This window comes from Tamandua tetradactyla, chromosome X (assembly GCF_023851605.1).
Source record: "Tamandua tetradactyla isolate mTamTet1 chromosome X, mTamTet1.pri, whole genome shotgun sequence".
Classification (NCBI taxonomy): Eukaryota; Metazoa; Chordata; class Mammalia; order Pilosa; family Myrmecophagidae; genus Tamandua; species Tamandua tetradactyla.
This window is the reverse complement of record NC_135353.1, coordinates 109699103-109720850: the sequence shown is the minus strand read 5'-3', so window position 1 is coordinate 109720850 and position 21748 is coordinate 109699103. Positions and strand designations below refer to the sequence as shown.

General features: G+C 39.2%; 1 protein-coding gene across 1 annotated transcript in view; it reads right to left on the bottom strand.

Annotated features, from left to right (window-relative positions):
• MTMR8 (myotubularin related protein 8) overlaps positions 1–21748 on the bottom strand; it is a 111237-nt gene that overhangs the window by 32707 nt on the left and 56782 nt on the right. The window contains 2 exon segments of the mRNA XM_077146033.1: positions 349–474; positions 9933–10067. Of these exon segments, the coding sequence (XP_077002148.1) occupies positions 349–474; positions 9933–10067 (261 nt within the window).

The window sequence follows — 21748 nt, the reverse complement described above, 5'->3', positions numbered from 1 at the left end:
CAGAAAAAAATCATGAGTCTAAATGAAATTCAAAAAACTGACATGATAAGAGTGATGAGTCCATCAGATATATATTTAACCAGTTACTCAAAATATTCTTTGCAAACTTTTTAAGCCTATTATTTACAACTTACCTTCCGATAGGTAATAAACTATGTTGAATGTGCAACCAGAAAGTATAGACTGTAAATGCCTAGGTTATTGGAAGGAAGCTAAATTGAAAAACAGATCTATTTTTATAGATTTAGCATTCCTTCCTGTGGAAAACAAGTTAGTTGAGAGTTCTTTTAGATTTATTCACAATCTGTCACTTGTTTAAAGAAAAAATATAGTCTCTTCCTATCTTACCATGAGTCCTTTGAATGTCCTATAAAATGGATCTAGAAGGATGCTAGCCATAGAACAGACTTGGGCTGTGTGGTTCCACCCATCAGAATAATGGACTATGACACTGGTCCTTTCTACTTTCACTGCCTGTGGAGACAAGAGGCAGAAAGTAGCATAAATAACCTTTGCATAGTATGCTGGGCTAGCAAATAAGGTTGCCAAATGTAATCCTGATAGCCCAAAGAACCTGGTCTTATTGGGCTACATAAATTATTTCTCTCATTATTGGTATTCGGTATGAGGAATGAAAAGGAAAACAAAGGAATCAAACCTGATAGGAAAAAGAAATAGAATAAAACACATGATTCAGGATAAAAAGAAAAACAAGGGCAGTTTTAAATTCACAAAAATTCTGAAGAAGACAAGAAAACAAGAATCAATTCCCAGAGAGAGGAATAGTTAGAGGGAAGAATTCACGATCACAAACTCATACAGGACAGTTCTGCATTCTAGACCTAGATCTGGCAACAATTTCCTCTGGCGTCTTCAACCAGTGAATCTTACTACAAACTTAAAATGAAGGGATTTGTTGGTCTTAGGCAAGTTTCTGTGCAAAAGAATGATGTGAAGATCTGGGCAGTGATTCAAATTGGGCAATTTTAGCAATAGTAGATATTGATTATGCAGTTTTTCATTATAACACTTAATTGTGCCAGGTACATTCTCAGTATCAGAGATAAAAAGACGAGACTAGGTTTCTGCCTTCAAGAAGTTCACAAAGTAGTCAGTTACAAAAGGCAAATAAATAATAACAATAGAGTGAGAACTGTTACAATAGATTAACATGTAGTAACTACGGCCTTTTGCGAGAGCCAGGGAAGCTTGAGCCTTGAAGAAAAAGCAGGGTATCTTTAGGTGATATCATGGTCGGGATCATGTGTCAATTTGGCTAGGTGGTGGTGCCTGTTTGTCTGGTTGGGCAAGTGCTGCCCTGTCTTTTGCTATGAGAACATCTCATAGAATTAAATCATGAGCATGTCAGCTGCATCCACAGCTGATTCCATTTGTAATCAGCCAAGGGGGGTGTCTCCTTTAATGAGTGATGCTTAATCTAATCACTGGAAGCCTATTAGGGAGGATTCCAAAGAGACAGGCTCTGTTCCTGCTTCAGCCAGCGAGCCTCTCCTGTGGAGTTCTTCCAGACCCTCCATTGGAATCATCAGCTTCACAGCTTGCCCTACAAATTTTGGACTCTACGTTCCCACAGTTACGTGAGATACTTTAACAAATTTTATATTTACAAATATTTCCTGTTGATTCTGTTTCTCTAGAGAGCCCTAACTAATACAACTTGGTACCAGGAGTGGTTCTTAAGAAACAGAATCTTAAATACGGGTTTTTACAATTGGTTTTCTACTCTAACTGGACTCAAAGGCACTAAGGACTCTGATACACATAATCAGAATGACATTGCCAATCCATGGAGTGAGCTGGCAAAAGAGATAGTCAAAATATCACCATTCGATTCTTCTTATGCTTCGCTTGTATGAAGCCAGGCTCTGGGGGATAATGTTTTTGATACCTTTATGGAGTTTTGTGGAAATAGTAAGTATAGAGATGTTGACTGGTTGTTGTTAGATATACTGTATACATTAATGAGTGAAAGGGATGGGCTAAAGGCTTCAAACAAGAAGCTTCAGTGCCATCTGACAGAAGTAGAAGTCTCTGTGAGTGTCCTGAAGGAAAATCTTATTTCCTGTAGCCATAGACTTCAGATCTCTGAAAATCAGATTCAGAATATTATCATTAGAGTAGCAACTTTACAACTTAAACTGAAATCTCAATCTTGCATGGGGTCTGCTGTTCAAGTGAGGGCATTGATTGGAGAGGAGTGGGACCATGAAAAATGGATGGACATATGGATTGATACTGATGTCAGGGGCAAGACTGAAACACTAGGTCATGCTGAGTCTTCTCTAGATAACCCTGTAATGGTTTGCCCTGAGGACATAGCTGCCCCACCTCCAGTCTGCCTTGAGGTATTGGCCACCCAACCTCCACCTGAAAGTGATTAATCCTGTGTCACCAGATGAAACTGCAAATGAATACCCTGAAACAAATGGCTTGAAGACACTTCTAATTCCTTTCATGACTGACTGCAACCACCCCTCATTTCTACCAGACCTGGACTAAAGTCCCAACAGACCCCTAAAGGTGGGGTACAAAGTATCACATATGAGGAAGTACATTATACTCTAAAAGAACTGAGTTTTCCAATGTATATAGACAGAAATCAGAGAAACATGTGTGGCAATGGATTTGAAGTGTGTGTGATAATGGTGGGAGGAATATAAGGCTGGATCAGGCTAAATTTATTGATATGGGCCAACTAAGCAGAGATACTGCATTCAATGATATAGCTCGAGGGGTTAGAAAAGGCATTAACAGTTTGTTTGGATGGTTGGCTGAAACATGGTTCAAAGGTGGCTGACATAACCTGAGGTTGAAATGTCAGAACTACCCTAGTATAATGTAGATGAGGGGATCGAGGGGCTTAGAGAGAATGGAAAGCTATAGTGGATTTATCATGCAAAGTCTGCTCTTATACCCTAGGAATGTCTGGAGGATGCACCTTTTACCAAAACAGTGAGAAATAAATTTGTGAGACTAGCGCCATCATCTCTGAAGAACTCTGTAGTTGCACTTCTCTGTAGGTCAGAAATTACTGTGGGAACTGATGTCACTGAACTGGAATCCTTAAACACAATGGGGATGATTGGATCCCAAGTTGGCAGAAGCCAGGTGGCAGCACTTAATCGCTAAAGACAGGGTGGATGTGGTTATCATAATAGACAGCAAACTCAAAGCAAGAGTCAAAATAATCTGACTTGTAGAGATTTGGGGCATTGGCTAGTAAATCAAGGGGTACCCAGAAATACAATAGATGGGCAGTCTAATAAATTCTTGTTTCAGCTATAGAAACTAAAGAGTTCTAGGTCAAGTGAACAGAAGTCTAACCTGAATTACAAAAACAAAGAGTCAGGGTCCCTTAATCAATTTCCAGACTTTAGACAGCTTACAGACCCAGGGGCCCTTGAATGAAGGGGAAGCCAGGTCCCTTTGGGAGAGAACTCTGCTACACTGCCACAAATCTATACTGCTAATCTTCCTCCAAGCCTTCCCCAAGGAGACCAATGGCCTTTTAGCAGGGTAACTGTGCATTGGGGAAAAGAAAATGATCAGATATTTTGGGGATTATTAGACACTGGTTCAGAAGTGACATTAACGCCAGGTGACCTAAAACATCACTCTGGTCCACCAGTCAGAGTGGGGGCTTATGGAGGTCGGGTGATCGATGGAGTTTTATCTCAGGTCTGTCTCACAGTGGGTCCAGTGTGGCCCCGGACCCATTCTGTAGTTATTTCCCGAGTTCCAGAATGCATAATTGGAATAGACATACTGAGCAACTGTCAGAATCCCCACATTGGCTCTCTAAGTCACGCAGTGAGGGCTATTATGGTGGGAAAGGCCAAGTGGAAACTACTAGAACTGCCCCTACCTAGCAAAATAGTAACTCAGAAGCAACACCGGATTCCTGGGGGGATTGCAGAGATTACTGCCACTCTTAAGACTTGAAGGATGCAGGGGTGGTGATTCCCACCACATTCCCATTCAACTCTCCTATTTGGCCTGTGCAGAAAAGAGATGGGTCTTGGAGGATGACAGTGGATTATCAGAAGCTCAACCAGGTGGTAACTCCAACTGCAGCTGCTGGTCCAGATGTGGTATCATTGCTTTAGCAAATCAGTATATCCCCTGGTACCGGATATGCAGCTATTCATCTGGAAAATACTTTTTTCTCAATAGCTATTAGTAAGGACCACCAGAAACAGTTTGCTTTCAACTGGCAAGGTCAGCAATATACTCCCACTGTCCTACCTCAGGGGTATATAAACTCTCCAGCCCTATGTCATAATCTTGTCCCCAGGGAAAATGATCATTTCTCTCTCCCACAAGACATCACACTGGTACATTATATTGATGATATCACTTTGACTGGACCTAGTGAGCAAGAAGCAGCAACTACTCTAGACTTACTGGTAAGGCATTTGCATGTCAGAGGATGGGAGATAAATCCAACAAAAATACAGGGGTCTTCCACCTCAGTGAAATTTCTAGGTGTCCAGTGGTGTGGGGCATGTCGAGATATTCCTTCTAAGGTGAAGGATAAGTTGCTACATCTGACGGCTCCAACAACCAAAAAAGAGGCATAACGCCTAGTTGGTCTCTTTGGATTTTGGTGACAATATATTCCTCATTTTGGTGTGCTACTCCAGCTCATTTATCAAGTGACCAGAAAAGCTGCTAATTTTGAGTGGGGACCTGAACAAGAGGAGGCTCTGTGACAGGTTGAGGCTCCTGTACAAGCTGCTCTGCCACTTGGACCATATGATCCAGCAGATCCAGCTGGAAGTGTCAGTGGCAAACAGAGATGCTCTCTGGAGCCCCTATGGGAGAATCACAATGCAGACCCTTAGGGTTTTGGAGCAAAACTGTACCATCTGCTGCAGATAACTACTCTCCTTTTGAGAAACAGCTTTTGGCCTGCTGCTGGACCTTAGGAGAGACCAAAAGCTTAACCTTGGGCGACAAAGTGACCATGAGACCTGAGTTTCCTATCATAAGCTGGGTATTGTCTGACCCACCAAGCCATAAAGTTGGGCACGCACAGCAGTATTCCATCATAAAATGGAAATGGCATATATGAGATAGGGCCAGAGCAGGTCCTGAAGGCACAAGTAAGTTACATGAGGAAGTGGCCCAAATGTCCACGGTCTCCACTTCTGCCACATTACCTTCTCTTTCCCAGACCAGAGCTATGGCCTCTTGGGGAGTTCCTCACAGTGAATTGACTGAGGAAGAGAAAACTCAGGCCTGGTTTTCTCTTCTTCAGAGAGGAAGCACAATATGGTTCAGCACAATATGCAGGTAGCACCTGAAAGTGGACAGCTGCAGCACTACAACCCCTTTCTGGGGTGTCCTTGCAGGACAGTGGTGAGGGGAAATCCTCCCAGTGGGCAGAACTTCAAGCAGTACGCCTGGTTGTTCATTTTGCTTGGAAGGAGAACTGGCCAGAAGTGCATTTGTATGCTGACTCATGGGCTATTGCTAATGGTTTGGCTGGATGGTCAGGGACTTGGAAAGACCATAATTGGAAAATTGGTGACAAAGAGGTCTGGGGAAGAAGTATGTGGATAGACCTTTCTGAGTGGGTTAAAAACATGAAGATATCTATGTCCTATGTGAATGTGCATCAGAGCATGACTTCAGCAAAGGAAGGTTTTAATAGTCAAGTGGATAAGATGACCTGTTCTGTGGATACCAGTCAGCCTCTTTCCCCAGCAACTCCTGTCATTGCCCAATGAGCTTATGAACAAAGTGGTCGTGGGGGTAGGGATGGAGGTTATGCATGGGCTCAGCAACATGGACTTCCACTTCCCAAGGATGACTGGTTACAGCCACTGCTGAGTGCCCAATCTGCCAGCAGCAGAGACCCACACTCAGCCCCTGATATGGCACGATTCCCCGAGTTGACCAGCTGGCTACATGGTGGCAGGCTGATTACACTGGACCACTCCGTTTCATGGAAGGGGCAGCAATTTGTTCTAACTGGTATAGACACATACTTTGGATATAGGTTTGCTTTCCCTGCACACAATGCTTCTGCCAAAACTACCATCCGTGGGCTTACAGAATGCCTTATCCATCGTCATGGTATTTCACACAGCATTGCTTCTGATCAGGGAACACACTTCACAGTAAATGAAATGTGGGAATGGGCACGTGCTCATGGAATTCTCTGGTCTTACCATGTTCCCCATCATCCAGAAGCAGCTGGAGTGATAGAATGCTGGAATGGCCTTTTGAAAACTCAATTATGATGCCAACTGGGTGGCAATACCTTGAAGGGCTGAGGTAATGTTCTCCAGGAAGCTGTGCATGCTCTGAATCAGCATCCACTGTATGGTGCTGTTTCTCCCATAGCCAGGATCCATGGGTCCAGGAACCAAGGGGTGGAAATGGGAGTGGCACCACTCACTATTCTTAGTGATGTACTAGGAAAATTTTTGCTTCCTGTCCCTGCAACCCTGAGCTCTGCTGGTATACCGGTTTTAGTTCCAAAAGGGGGAGTGCTTCCACCAGGAGAAACAACTATGATTCCATTGAACTAGAATCTAAGACTGCCACCTGGTCACTTTTGCCTGCTCATGCCCCTGGATCAACAAGCCAAGAAGGAAATAGGACTGCAACTACACAATGGAGGTAAAGAAGAGCTTTCTGGGAATATGGGAGATCTTCAAGGGCATCTTTTAGTACTACTATGCCCTGTGATTAAAATCAATGGGAAAATGCAACAACCCAATCCAGGCAGGACTACCAATGGATTGGAACTTCAGGAATGAAGGTTTCTGTGACCCCACCAGGCAAAGAACCATGGCTAGCTGAAGTGCTTGCTGATGGTAAAGGGAACATGGAATGGGTAGTGGAAGAAGGTAGTGATAAATATGAACTATGACCACATGATCAGTTACAGAAAAGAAGACTGAAATGCTGTTTTGTTCATGTTATACCATTTAAATTGTAAGATATCAAGTTTAAGAATGAACATTACCCAAGGAGTTGCATCCTATTCTGGAGAGGTTTAATGTGTTTCTAGTTATATGCAGGGCACTTGAATATTGTTAGGTGAGAAAAAAAAAGGTGTCTTTTATAATTTTCTATTTAGAAATTAGGTATGATTTAAGGTGATGAGTATAGCTGCCAAGTTGACAAGGGGTGAACTCTCTTGGTCAGGTTCATGTGTCAACTTGGTCAGGTGGTGGTACCTGTTTGTCTGGTTGGGCAAATACGGCCTGTCTGTGCTATGAGGACATTTCATAGAATTAAATCATGATCATGTAAGCTATATCCACAGCTGATTCCATCTGTAATCAGCCACAGGGAGTGTCTTCTGTAATGAGTGATGCTTAATCTAATCACTGGAAGCCTTTTAAGGAGGATTCAGAAGAGACAGGCTCTCTTCCTGCTTCGGCCAGTGAGCTTCTCCTGTGGTGTTTGTCCAGACCCTCCATCAGAATCGTCAGCTTCAAGTCTGCCCTACAGATTTTGGACTCTATGTTCCCATCGCTATGTGAGACACTTTTATAAATTTTAAATTTACGAATATTTCCTGTTGATTCTGTTTCTCTAGAGAACTACAACTAATACAACAATCATCTTATTTTCAGTTGTATGGGCCTGTTTTCTCATCCCCCAATATTATACATTTCAGAAGGCAGGAGAAGCATGTATGTGGACAGGGTATGGTTTCTGTATTAATGGAAAGGAATGCAAAAAACTCAAAGCACATACTATTCATGTAAACACATGCCAAGAAAAAATGTCATTCTGCTCCACAAATTCTGTTTATAAGGCAAGACACTTGTTAAAAGGAGAAATGTGGCTGTAATTTTGATGTCTTATCACATGGACAGTGTCACTGAGCCTTCATTAATTAATGATATATGTAAAGGAACACCTGCAAAAGTGTAAGCAACAGCCCTCTACTAGCAAAGGAGGTTGATATGATTGATGCTTCAGCAAACAAAACAATAATTATACCAAACACTAACCACATCTATGCACTACTGTAAAGGCTAGCTAAAGGATACAACAGTCCCAGTATATATGCAGCACTGTCCCTGTATTCATATAGCATTGTCCCAGTATGTGCTCTTGGGAATATGTCTGACAGATCTGAGGAACAACTATATATTAGCATCCTAATGTTCTGTTGGGGAAGAGAAAATATGTATTGAGCCCCTAGTATGTGCCAGGCAATGGCTTTATCCTTTTTATGTCTTAACCTCATTTGGTCCTCACTATAAACTCTTAAGGTTGGTACTACTTAGGTATCCCCCTAAGAAAAAAGGCTCAGAGATGAACTGATTTGCCTAGAATCATACCACAAGTACTGAAGGCAGGATTTGAATCCAGGTTTGAATGACTCCTAGGAAGATGAATTTTATACTACAGTGTAATTTCTACTAAAAGACTAATAAATCTAGCCATCCAGAGGGAGGAATGTCAGATATTTCTAGGTCTGTCCTAAATTTTTTTAATTTGAAAGCAGCGAATATTCTAGGGCCCTATTAAAATGTGCTTTCTGGTTTGGGCTTTAAGCAAAAGACACTGACCTTTTAGTTTTTCAAAAGCTTGGTGTGTATCTCTTTACCATTTTAAGATTAATTCATCTTGATGAGAGATACAGATTTGATTAAAACTCTTTCAATCCAGATAGAATGTCAGATGCAGTTATGGCTGAAGCAATATAGCAAGGTTCTGAGAAACTGAAGGAGGGTGCCTGAGCAAAAAGGGAAATGATTTTCTCTCTTGAGCCCAGTCAGCTCTAGGTATTTCTGGAAAAGTACCAGTGAGAGATACAAAAATGGATCTCCCACCATCCATTTGGTTTCATGCACATCCAATTTGTTCAACTCTGAAGCCACAAACTCCTGGCTTAAGTTTATACTTAAGTCACCAACTTAGCAATAACTAGTTAGCAACTAAATCCCCTAGTCAGTCATATCCCATGAATCAAATTATAAGCAAAATCATTTTTTTCTGGGGCTATTTATTAAAGGACAACACTTAAGAAGAGAGAATCTGTCCTTTACGTGCTCTATGGGGCACAGTTACTTCTATCTATAATCCCTTATAAAGCTAAACAAAATGTTGAAGGTAAAAGAGTTAATGCAGCGAGGAGTTTAGGCTGACACTTGTCCCAAAGACCCTCCTTTCTGTGATATTCACAGTTGAAAGGTCAAAGCCTTAGAAAACACTTTGTAAAAAATTACCCAAAATTAGGCTCTTGGAAAGATCAAAGGATTTTCCTATGTTCATGTCCACTGCCAAAATTCATGGCAAAATCATAATGCTGGTCTTTATTCTCTGGGACCAAAATGTAAGCTGTACTTCATTCAGTTGGGAGAAACTTAATTAGCTAATAATGTTAGATGTTAAAAAAATTACTGCCACATGAGCCAAAGAATTTTTGTTAATCATATGTATAGTCAGATTTGTGGACCTTGCTCCTTTGGGAGACAGCAAAGTATTATTAACCAAATGTGGTTTAATACATTACTTACAAAAAGATATGTTGGTATTAGTAAATTTCTAGTGTCTAAGTTGAAGTTCTTTCTCTGATACTAAATTTAGACCACAGAAGGGGAAAATTTTAAATTCTGATAGAGGAATAGATTTAGTGAAAAATATGAAGGAACATCAATGAACCTTCAATCTAGGATGCCCCATTGAGGTGGCAGAGATAGGTTGTTTGAAGTTCCTTCTCACACCCTCACTTGATAGTCACAAGCTACAATAAAAGGAGCTCCAAATGACTTACTGAAATGATTAACACAATTGTCGGATAAAATAAACCCACATACACAATCTCAATTTTCCTTAAAACACTGCAAGTCTCAACACGTGGGGAAGAAGATTACAAGCAGTGTACAGAATAGGTGAGGTAAGAATATCAAGGAGGAACATTGACAGAAAGTTACCTTTGATCTTGTGTCAACAGCATACATAAACTTGCTCCCTGGGTTTGATTGGTTAATGGCCTCTAACAAGAGTTTGTCATCTATGCAGGGAGTGTAGAATCCAGACAGGGGCTGGCTACAGCAGTAAATGGCAGCCTGAAAGGAAACAGTGTATCAGTTGAGTGATCATATCCACAGGTGGTCAAAAATCCTCCTTGACTCCAGGTTTGGTCAGAAGAGAGGAAGGAAGAGCTAACTCACGATTGTGTCCAAATCAGAGGGATGTGTTTCTGAAGCTTAGTCACTCTGCTGACATTGGGCCCAGCCTCATGCCTTCCCCCAGGCATGAGGGCTGTGTTACTAGGAACTGTTGCTCAGAATAGTTTTTTTCTTCTGTGTGGCTCTGAGTCCCAACTCAGTCTTGGCAAATCTAGACTACAAAAAGAAAACCACATCCTGAGTATTTCCTTAATAAAATTTTATTCTCTAAACATATTGGGCTAGTAATTTACTGACACTGTTGCACTTTTTACACTCCCACTAATATCATCCATAAAACAGTGGTTTGCAGTGGCAGCAGAATTCAAGCTAGAACAAAGATCTAGACTGCCTTAAGCAAAGAACAAGGTTCACACATTTTTGGAGTTAACGTCAAATCAGAGGGCTGATTTGTTTCAAGCCATTTCAACATTAAGGAGTCAAGTGCTTTCTTCTTATAACCCTAGATTATATGAAAAGCAAGGAAAAAGAATCAAAGGCATCTGTGTGCTAGGGAAAGGCTACAAGTTCCCAAAAGTCCTCTTATACAACTAACTCCCTTTCATTCCAAAATTGCCCACCAAGCTGGAACTCAGAGAAGAAAAGGAAACAAATGAAGACATTAAAAATGCTACTTACTCCAAAGCAGATAGGGGAAGAGAAATAGCAAAGATTATAGCAGAGATAAATGAATGGGAGAACAAAAGAACAATAGAAAGAATCAATAAAACCAAAAGTTGGTTCTTCGAGAAAATCAATAAAATTGATGGGCCACTAGCAAGGCGGACAGAGAAAAAAAGAGAGAGGATGCAAATAAATAAAATCAGAAATGAGAAGGGGTGCGTTACCACAGACCCCAAAGAAATAAAATAAATCATAAGAGGATACTATGAACAACTATATGACAACAAACAAGATAACTTAGATGAAATGGACAAATTTGTGGAGACACACAAACAAGCTACACTGACTCAGGAAGAAATAGAAGATCTCAGCAAACCAATTGCAAGTAAAAAGATTGAATCAGTCATCAAAAATCTTCCTATGAAGAAAAGCCCAGGGTCAGATGGCTTCACAGGGGAATTTTATCAAACATTGCATAAAGAACTAACACCAATCCTGCTCAAACTTTTCCAAAAAATTGAGGAAAAAGGAACTCTATCTAACTCATTTTATGAAGCTAATATCATTTTAATACCAAAACTGGGTAAAGATGCTATAGGAAAGAAAAACTACAGGTCAATCTCCCTAATGAAAACAGACACAAAAATTCTCAAGAAATATCAGCAAATCAAATCCAACAGCACATTAAAACAATTATACACCATGACCAAGAGGGGTTTATACCAGGAATACAAGGATGGTTCAACACAAGAAAATCAATTAATGTAATACAGCACATTAACAAATCAAAAAGGAAAAAATTACAAGATCATCTCGATTGATGCTGAAAAAGCATTTGACAAAATTCAGCATCCTTTCCCGACAAAAACACTCCAAAAGATAGGAATCAAAGGTAACTACCTCAATATGATAAGGGAATATATGAAAAACCATTAGCCAGCATCATACTCAATGGGAAGAGACTGAAAGCTTTCCCCCTAAGATCAGGTACAAGACAAGGATGTCCACTGTCACCACTATTGTTCAATATTGTGCTAGAAGTTCTAGCTAGAGCAACCAAGCAGGACAAAGAAATAAAAGGCATACAAATTTGAAAAGAAGAAGTAAAGCTCTCATTATTTGCAGATGATATGATATGATATGATACTTGGAAGATCCTGAGAAATCTACAGCAAAGTTTATTGAGGTAATAAACAAATTTAGCAAAGTGATGGGATATAAAATTAATGTGCAAAAATCAGGAACATTTCTCTACACAAGCAATGACCTAGCTGAGCAGTCAGTTAAGGAAAAAATTCCATTCAAAATAGCAACAAAAAAAATCAAATACTTAGGAATGAACTTAACTAGGACGTAAAGGACTTCTACACAAAAAACCTACATAACATTGCTAAAAGAAATCCAGGGAGATTTAACCAGATGGAAAGATACTCCCTGCTCATGGCTAGGAAGGCTAAATAAAGTTAAGATGTCAGTCCTCTCCAAGTTGATCTACAGATTCAACACAGTGCCAATCAAAATTCCAACATTCTACTTTGAAGATTTGGAAAAGCTAACTACCAAATTCATCTGGAAGGGAAAAAGACCCGGAATAGCTAAAGGCATCCTAAAAAAGAAGACTAATAAAACCTATTATAAAGCCACAGTGGTCAATACAACATGGTACTAGCACAAAACTGAAGCAATGACCAATGAAATCAAATCGAGAGTACAGAAATAGACCACGAAATCTATGATCAACTGATTTTTGACAAGGCCTCCAAATCCTCTGAACTGGGACAAAATAGTCTTTTCAATAATTGGGCATGGAAGAACTGGATATCAATAGCCAAGAGAATGAAAGAGGACCCCTATCTTACACCCTACACAAAAATTATCTCAAAGTGGATGAAACACCTAAATATAAGAATAAGCACCATAAAGCTTCCAGAACACAATGGAGGGAACCATCTTCAAAACCTATTAAGAGGAGGTAGTTTCCTAAACTTTACACCCAAAGCACAAGTAACAAAAGAAGAAACAGATAAATGGGAACTCCTCAAAATCAAATGCTTCTGCACCTCAAAAGATTTTGTCAAAAAAGGTTAAGAGGCAGCCAACACAATGGGAGAAAATATATGGAAATCACATATCAGACTAAGGTTTGATTTCCTGTATATACAAAGAAATCATACAACTCAACAGCAAAAGAACAAACAAACCAATTTTAAAATGGGCTAAAGATGTGAATAGGCATTTTTCTGAAGAGCAAATACAGATGGCTCAAAATCACATGAAGAGATGCTCATTTTCACTGGCAATAAGGGAAATGCAGATCAAGACTACAATGAGGTACTACCTCACACCTATAAGAATGGCTGCTATTAAACAAACAGGAAACTATAAATGTTGGAGAGGATGTGGAGAAACTGGGATACATGCACTGCTGGTGAGAATATATAATGGTGCAGCCACTACGGAAGACTGTTCGGTAGTTCTTTAGGACACTAAATATCAAGTTGCCCTATGACCCAGCAATAGCACTACTTGGTATATATGCAGAAGAGCTGAAAGCAACGACACAAAAAGACATCTGCACATGAATGTTCATAGCAGCATTATTCACAATTGCTAAAAGATGGAAACTAACCAAATGACCATCAACAGATGAGTGGATCAACTAAATGTGGTATATACATATGATGGAATATTATGCAGCAGTAAAACAAAATGAAGTCCTGAAGCACATGACAAGATAGATAAGCCTTGAGGACATAATGCTGAGCGAAATTAGCCAGACACAAAAGAATAGATATTGTATGATTCCACTTTTATGACAAAGGTAAAATCAGAGGCTTATAATACAGAATATAGGGGACTTAGAGATACATAGAAGTTAGAGATGGGTGAACCATTAGCTAATGAGGTTGAAGCCCAATGTAAGGGAATAAATAGGGGTGAAGGTGATTCTCTAGTGAGTCTAGAAGTAATATTACCATATTGAAGACGAACAAGATTGATAGAGGTTGTATAGACCCACATGTCCCACGGACTCACACTAGAAATATGAATGAGTTCTCTTAAGAGTTACTTCAAAGATACGGTTCTTATATAAAGAGTGTTTAAGTCCAGGGTACAGGGGGAAAACTGCTATTGCATGCTATGAGCTATGTTCAAAAGGAAATCAAGAGCACTACCACAGCAACAGCAGAGGTAAGTAATGGGGTGAAGGACAAGAGTTAAGAGAAGGTTTCGATTTCTTATTTGGTGAGGGGTGTTTATTAGTTGGAAACAATTAAATAATCTGAAATTTAGAATGATGATGGACTATGGACTTTGGGCTTTCTATATGATGCCCAATGAATGCAGGTGGCTGAAACATGCACTGACAGAGAAGTAGATTGGCAAACGATGGTGTATACTTATAAATAAAGGTTGTGCTGCTACAAAAAGAAATAATGTCGTGAGGCATGGAACGATGTGAATGAACACATGGGACATTTGATGAGACAAAATAAGCCAGAAACAAAAAAAAAAGAACAATGGTATGGCCACCTGTAGAAAATGCTTATAAGAAAACAAGCCTAGACTGTAAGCTTTTAGAGCAGACACTTTAAGTCCAGAGTGGTGGTTATTATTTCTGGATTTTGAGAGGCTGTTATATATATATAACCTGATATTTAGAGATAAGAAAGAAGCTGAACAAGTTGGGCTTAAAGTAATTCAGAACATAGGGGTAAGGAAGACAGTGTCTATATTTTAGAACAACACATACTCTTTGAGACCAATGGAAGAAAGTTTTATTTGATCTGGAACTGAAATTGTCTGTAGTGCATAATCTAAGTCAACCTATCTGTATAGCTCATTTGAATAAGTGAAACAATAAGAAAGAGGTCTTTTAATCCTGTATAGATTATTGTAATGCCTGGATACATCCTAGAGTATATTAAGCACATAATCAGGAAGTATTGGCAAAGTTCCCTGAGGGAGGGGAGACAGAATATAGAATTATTAAACCTTACCATCATGGAATCCCCTGATACTGTGTCAAACTTTAGGGATACACAAATCAATAGGCCATACCCTCAATCAGGAGGCTTACTCTTGTGAAGCTTATGCAGGTAGCGGAGAAGCTAAAACTGCTTATAGGCATGCCTAAGAGTTACTTCTGGAGGACCTCTGTTGTTGCTCAAATGAGGCCTCAGTCTCTCTAAGTCCAACTATACAAGTGAAATCACTGCCCTCCCCACTACGTGGGACATGACATCCAGGGTGAAAGTCTCCCTGGCAACGTGGGAGATGATTCCCAGGGATGAATCCAGACCTGGCACCATGGGATCAACAATTCCATCCTGACCGAAAGGGGGAAAAGAAGTATAATTAATAAAGTATCAGTGGCAGAGAGAGTTCAAATAGAGTCAAGAGGCTACTCTGGAGGCTGCTCTCACGCAAGCTTCAGGTAGACCTTGCTACCTATCATAACCTGCCAACCCCAACCAGGACCATTCCAGTCAATCCTAAAGAACAGCTAGGGCAATATATAAGATTCCACAAGGATTCCAGGCACTAGAGCAACTTTCCAGAAATCTACAACCTCCAGATGGGTCTCTGATCCAGAGAAGTCCTGAAGCCTACCCCAGCCTCTCCAGAACATCAGCTAGTTCCATCTCCCTACCCCATATTAGTGCCCGACCCTTCCAGTATCAAAAATTTAGAATTGCTACAGTCCAAACAACCCTAAGGAGAGAGATGGAAAGATCAAAGATGATGGTGGAATTATACATAGAAGACAGGACTTAACAAATGAATATGAATGCTGAATCATTAAATTGATATTTCTTTTAGTCTCCAGTATTTTAGAGCAGTCAGAAGTAAAAATCTAAAATTGTGAAATTTTAAACCATGTCAAAGTCTGAAATATGTTCTACAACTAATTGTGGTGCTGTGCTTTGAAATTTATAGTTTTTATGTATCTATGTTATTTTTCACAAAAAAGGAAAAAAAAAAGTTGATTGTGATGATGAAAAAGTATTTAAGCCCTCTAGCCTCCTATATTCTGGAGCAGCTAGAAGGAAAACTATGAGAGGTCGTATCGTAGCCTATGACAAACTCTGGGATCTGTCCTGTAACCAACTGTTGAAGAGTGCTTTGAAAACTATTGCTTTTTTATTTCTTTGCTTTGTATATATGTTATACTATACAAGAAAAAAAGTTTAAAAATATGCTACTTGATATCTGTACAGCATTTTACAATTTACAAAGTTGACACATATATTTTTTCCTTTCAGAGAGGTTAACTAACTTGTCCAAGGTCACATGGCTACTAAGTGGCAGAGGTGGAGTTTAAACCCTGATCTTCTAGAGTCAAGCTTACTTCTCATGAGAGAAGTTTGTTCAACTCACATTGTTCTCTTTGTAGATGTAGGAGAGCACAGGGACACAATCTTTACTTGTGAACTTTGAACCACAGTTCCAAAGTTAACATTTAGGAACCACCATATCAGGAGGGTATGTACAGCATATCTAAAAGAAGATAAACTCATTTTTTTTTTGCATTTTCCATCTGCTATCAACAGGTTGGAATAGCAATCATTCAAGTATTAGCCATCTGGTATTTATAATCCAGAATCATTCATTCTTCAGAAATAGAAACAAAAATATCCTTGGTATAAAAGCTTTTCCAAGTAGGCTGTTATTTTCTAGAAAGGAAGGTACTGAGACATGCAAGAACAAAATATATCTTTAGAATAACTACAATTACAGGTAAAAACACACATACAAACCTACCCTGAAATTCCTACGTTTGCATATTAGAGCAAACAGTATATACTGTAATCAAGCATATAAAAACAAATAGACTCAATCGAAAGGCAGGCAGATGAAGAAGTAAGAAATAGGACTCTTTCCTAAACTGCTTACTGGGTTCCCAGTATGCATATGCCAAGGGTCTTTAAAACACTAGTGGTAGAGGGGTTGATATTATATGTGACTTACTCTATAAAAAGACTGACACATTTTCTCAAATTTAACAGCTTTTAGTGGTTACCAAAAATACATCTCTCCATTAAGAGAATGACAATATATTATAATAGCACAATCATGAAATTGCAAAATTAACTCTACCTACCCCCTATATAAAGAATATTCCTAAACATTCGACAATAGATCAATCAATCAATCAATGAACAGGCCAAAGTTCAAGGTATATCAGTCAAATATGCTCCATGTAATCCATTAAAGTTAAGGTCCCTATAACGCAGATCATTAGAAAGAAAAAATGTTCACTACCCATCCCCCTTACCTGGACTTAGATTTTGGAGAAATAGGTCATACCTAGAGAGATAATGGAGGTTCCCTTTCAGTTCAGAAGGCCACATTCATTCAAAGATCAAATATGGATATTTCAGACTTTATTTAGGGGACTTAGACGAATATTTGAACTAGAGAGAATTCAGCCCATCTCTATTCATTCCTGTTACACATAACCCTAACAAGCTATCCATAAGATGACCTAGCTAAGTGATATCTCAGGAATTCTCATACCTAGAATGTATTCAGAACTGGGTTTCCAGAAAGCCATTGCAATCATGGTTTTATTACTATAGTTAAAAAGCTGGAAATAATCTAAAGGTCCAACAATTTGGGGATTACACTTAAATACCCTGTGTGGAATGGAACTAACATAGCAGGCCTAACTGATATACTTTAAAAGACCTTCTTACAAGGTTGGACTTTGGTGACATCTTGGAATTTGGTTTCAGGAGGGTTCCCATCATTCCTTAAATGATACAAGTGGCTCACTATGCCTAAAATATTTGTATAAATAATGTGGTTTGTATTAAACACCTGCTTTCCTTCTGGGAGTCTGGAATTTTGGTGCATGCAAGGCACCTATGTGACCAGCTCCTAGTAAAAGCTTTGGGATTTGATGTGCTTCTCTAGTAGACATTTCACATATTTTGTCATAATTCAATGCTGGAGGAACTGAATGTATACAGTGTGACTCCATTGGAAGAGAATTCTGGAAGCTTAAGCCTAGTTTCCTCTGGGAATTTGTCTCATGAGTCTTTTCCCTTTGCTGATTTTAGTTTGTATCCATTTGTTGTAATATATCATAGCCAAGAGTACAACAATATGCTGAGTCTTGTGAGTCCTCTGGTGAATCACTGAACCTGGGGAATGGTCTTGGGGACCTTGGACACACTCCAAAACTTCTATATTCAGTCCAGACCTCTTTCTTGAGATCCAGGCCCAAATGTCTAACTAGCTAGTCACTTGATATCTTCTTCTGCACCTCAAACTCAGGTCTAAATCTGAAGACACTGTCTGTCTCTCTTCTCGTGCCCTTTATCATGGCTACCTACTTGGTCTTGTAAGCCAGAAACCAAGATGCCTGCAATGCATTCCAAACTTCTTCCTCTTTCTCCCAGCCATATTTAATCTGTCACCAGGTTATTTCAATTTTACCACCTAAATATTTAAATCTGTCCCTTTCTCTCCACCTGCAGTTATTGCCTTAGTTCAGATTTTCATCACTTCTCAAAGAATTCTCCTGAATTCTTAGCTCTAGCAAAGCAATTTTCCACATGGATACCAAAGTTATCTGTAAAATACAAATATAGTCATGTTTCTTTCCAGCATGAAATACTCTAGTGGCTTTCACCTGCCTTTAGGACAATGTTTAAATTCATTAATTTGGCATAAAGCCCTTCATGATCTGACTTCACTTCCTTACATCCCTCCTTCTCCCCCCTGTACGAAGGCTTTATTTCCTTCTCCAGGCTATTCCCCTAATCACCAGCCTGTTTCTGGCTTCCCAGTTTGAATTTCATATACCTCATTTATGCTCCCATAGCACCATATGCTTTAGATTATGAGATCTCTGACCCAGTGTGTTGAGCATAGTAGGGACTCAACAAATGTTTGTTGAATTGATGTTAAATGAAAAGGAGAAATTGTGAGCATTTTTCTCTTTTTCAAAACCATTTTTGCTATTATTCTGCTATTTTAATTCAACAATATCCCATAGCATGAAAAGGATAACAACAATGACAAAAAAATTAACTCATGGTTTCTGTTGGCATCTGTTATAGTCGAGTACCTGTTAGGTATTTCCATATGGCCGAAGTGTGATGTTGGGTCAATCAGTTTCCATCCATTTTCTCTTATCTCTTTGGAAGATTTGGGATTATAAGAAAAAGTCTTCAGGTAATGCTAGAGAAGAAAGATGGGCATGAAAACGTAGACCTGATGAGAGAAACTTAAATATCATCAAATATGTAAGTAAAGCCCAGATTTCCTTCTCCAAAAGGAAATGGTTGTCAAAGAGCCTCAGAAAAGGACATTATTTTATATACAAGTTTGCCTTTATATAAGGAACAAGAACTAGAATATTGCTTTAGGTTCTTCTTTTAAATATGTTTTATTTTTTTCTGACACCAATACAAAGCAGGAACTTTCTACCTAGCTTCCTATGAAAGAAAATGCTGGATAATGGACTGAACTGGGGCTTCAGGGTTCCATATACTACAAAAGTGGTCCTTATCAAAAGTTAAGGTTTTACCTGGGCTTCAGTGTTCTAATTGCCCTGCCTGTTGTAACATGGTGCACAATATCAACAGTGCTTTTTGCATTCTACTTGTCAGGTCAATACCAGCTTTTAGCTGATAAATGGTCATTTTTTTCTCTTCCTGTCAACCCTGCTTTCTCCCTCCACAAGATACAACATGCAATCAACTTTTCCAGAGATGGGCAGATCCTATTAGAGCCTATAAAGTGCCTGGCTGGTTGATATAGGTAACCTCTGACAATAAAATACCCTCAAACACTGAGGTATCATCCTGGAGAAAGGAGGTAAAAAAAAGGGAAGGGAAAATGTAAGAGCGTGGAAATTCCATCAACTAAAATCAAAGGAAACTGATCACCTAAATGGGTTAGCTACCTAGGGGTGGGAGCTGGGAAATAAACAGGTAAGGCCAGAAGAAGGAGGGACAATTGTATTTCTGAGGAGCTCTGATAAGCTGCCCTAGTCTTCTTATTGGAACTGAAGGTAGGGTTGGGAACAGTGGGCCAAACAAGAAAACTTGTAGGACAACCAGAGACAATTTTTTCTCCAAAGCAGTCTTCCTTCTTGACCTGATGAAAAATGTACAAGTTGACCCTTAAAAGCATGAAGAGGGGAGGGAGAAAAAAGGAAACAACATTTATTAAACATCTACTACGTACCAAGTGCACAGGAAAATGCATGAATGTATTTAAGCCTCATAACAGCCTTGGGAGCTTTTATTATCCCCACTATTAGAGAAGAGGAAGCTGAGTTCAGAGATTACACAACTTGCCCAAATATCATGGAGCAAGTAATTGGCAGAGCCCAGAACCAAACCCTCTTCTAACACCACAAGCACATGATCCTTTCATTATGCCATTCTGCAAAAAAGAAACATTAAAAGGACTTTAGATAAAAATATCATAGCTACCTGGCTGAGAAAGCTTGAACAGTGAAATATAAACCTCATGACATACAATGTCAGAGTCTAAAACACAGTGGGCCACCTGGAAATTCTTGTAGCAGAGGATCAGGGGACAGCCCAGCTTAGTAATAGTCAACCTCTCCACAGTGGCAATGTGATGGAGCATGATCTGCAAAATATAAAAGAGCCAAAAAAAAAACCCACACAGGCATACACTAGCTCTGGTACTGTGAGTATGCCAGACTCTCAGTAAGTAAACAACATGGCCAGAGATATGATCACACCTAAAACCTACAATCATCCTTTTAAAGACCCAACTAGGTTTCTCTCAAACAGAAATAAAGCATAATAGTAGTAAAGCAATGAGAAGTAAATTGCAGTTTTATAGAACTTCTCCTTCTAAAGGGACAGGGTTAACAGATTTGTAGGACAATTTTGGTGGATTGGCTCAGAATAGATGACTTCTAACATGCTATGGTGGGGTTTACAATCCCAGTAGAACAACTGTCACAAGGGAAAAGAGAGCATCCTTTTGTTCTGCCAAATTACTAATTAAAACAATGATTAACAATTGATACTGTACCTTATTACTCACAAGATAGTCCATGACCATTAATTTATTTGGTCCCTATAATAGCCCTTTGAGAAATTATAATCCCATTTTAGGAATGAAGATATCAAATCTTTGAGAAGAGAATTCCTCATCAGAGGTCACAGCCAGGAAGTGGCACAAACAGGATTTGAACCAAGTCCAGTATTCTTTCTCTAGAGATTCTAGAATTAATTAGGACGTAAATAGAAACATTAAGGGAAAACCATCCACATTTTAGACTAGTGACACTAAAGAAAAGAATGAAGGATGACTAAATGTTTAGTCTTATCACTCCTTCCTATGATGATTCCAGGATAAAAGGAATGCATGGAAAATAAAATGATAAAAGAAAATTTCCAAATAATACAACTCTCTCTTTAAAGGCTCAAAAAATTATGGAATTGTGGTTTTATGATTTGGTTTTTGATATTCTCTTCCTATGTCTCTCTGATGTTTTCTGCAACTAGAGCCTGGATACATTCTTTTCATTCTCTGGACTACTCATCCTGTGCCTGGAATAGCCTTCTATTCAACTTTGTCTTTTCTCCTTCTCCATCCCAGTTACCCCATACCCTAGAACCCAACTGATTTGAAAAAGTAATTTATTCCATGAAATCTTTCAGTCATATCCACCACCTAAGAATGGGACAGGTATCCCTCATATTTTTCCAGGAGGAATTTTCTGTCTTAATTGTTTTGTCAAACTTGATTACTGCCATGGCAGTTTTGGAAGGGCCACAAAACTACTGAAAATGTAACAGGAATTGATATATCAAATTTCAAGAAAATCAAAGCCCTGTAGGTCAACATGGGAAATCTGTGTTTGGGTGGTAAAACACTGATCTTCAAGATTAGGTAGCAGGCAAACAATTGTGAGCAGGGGGTTGTGTATGTTGGAGAGGATGGGGGAAAGG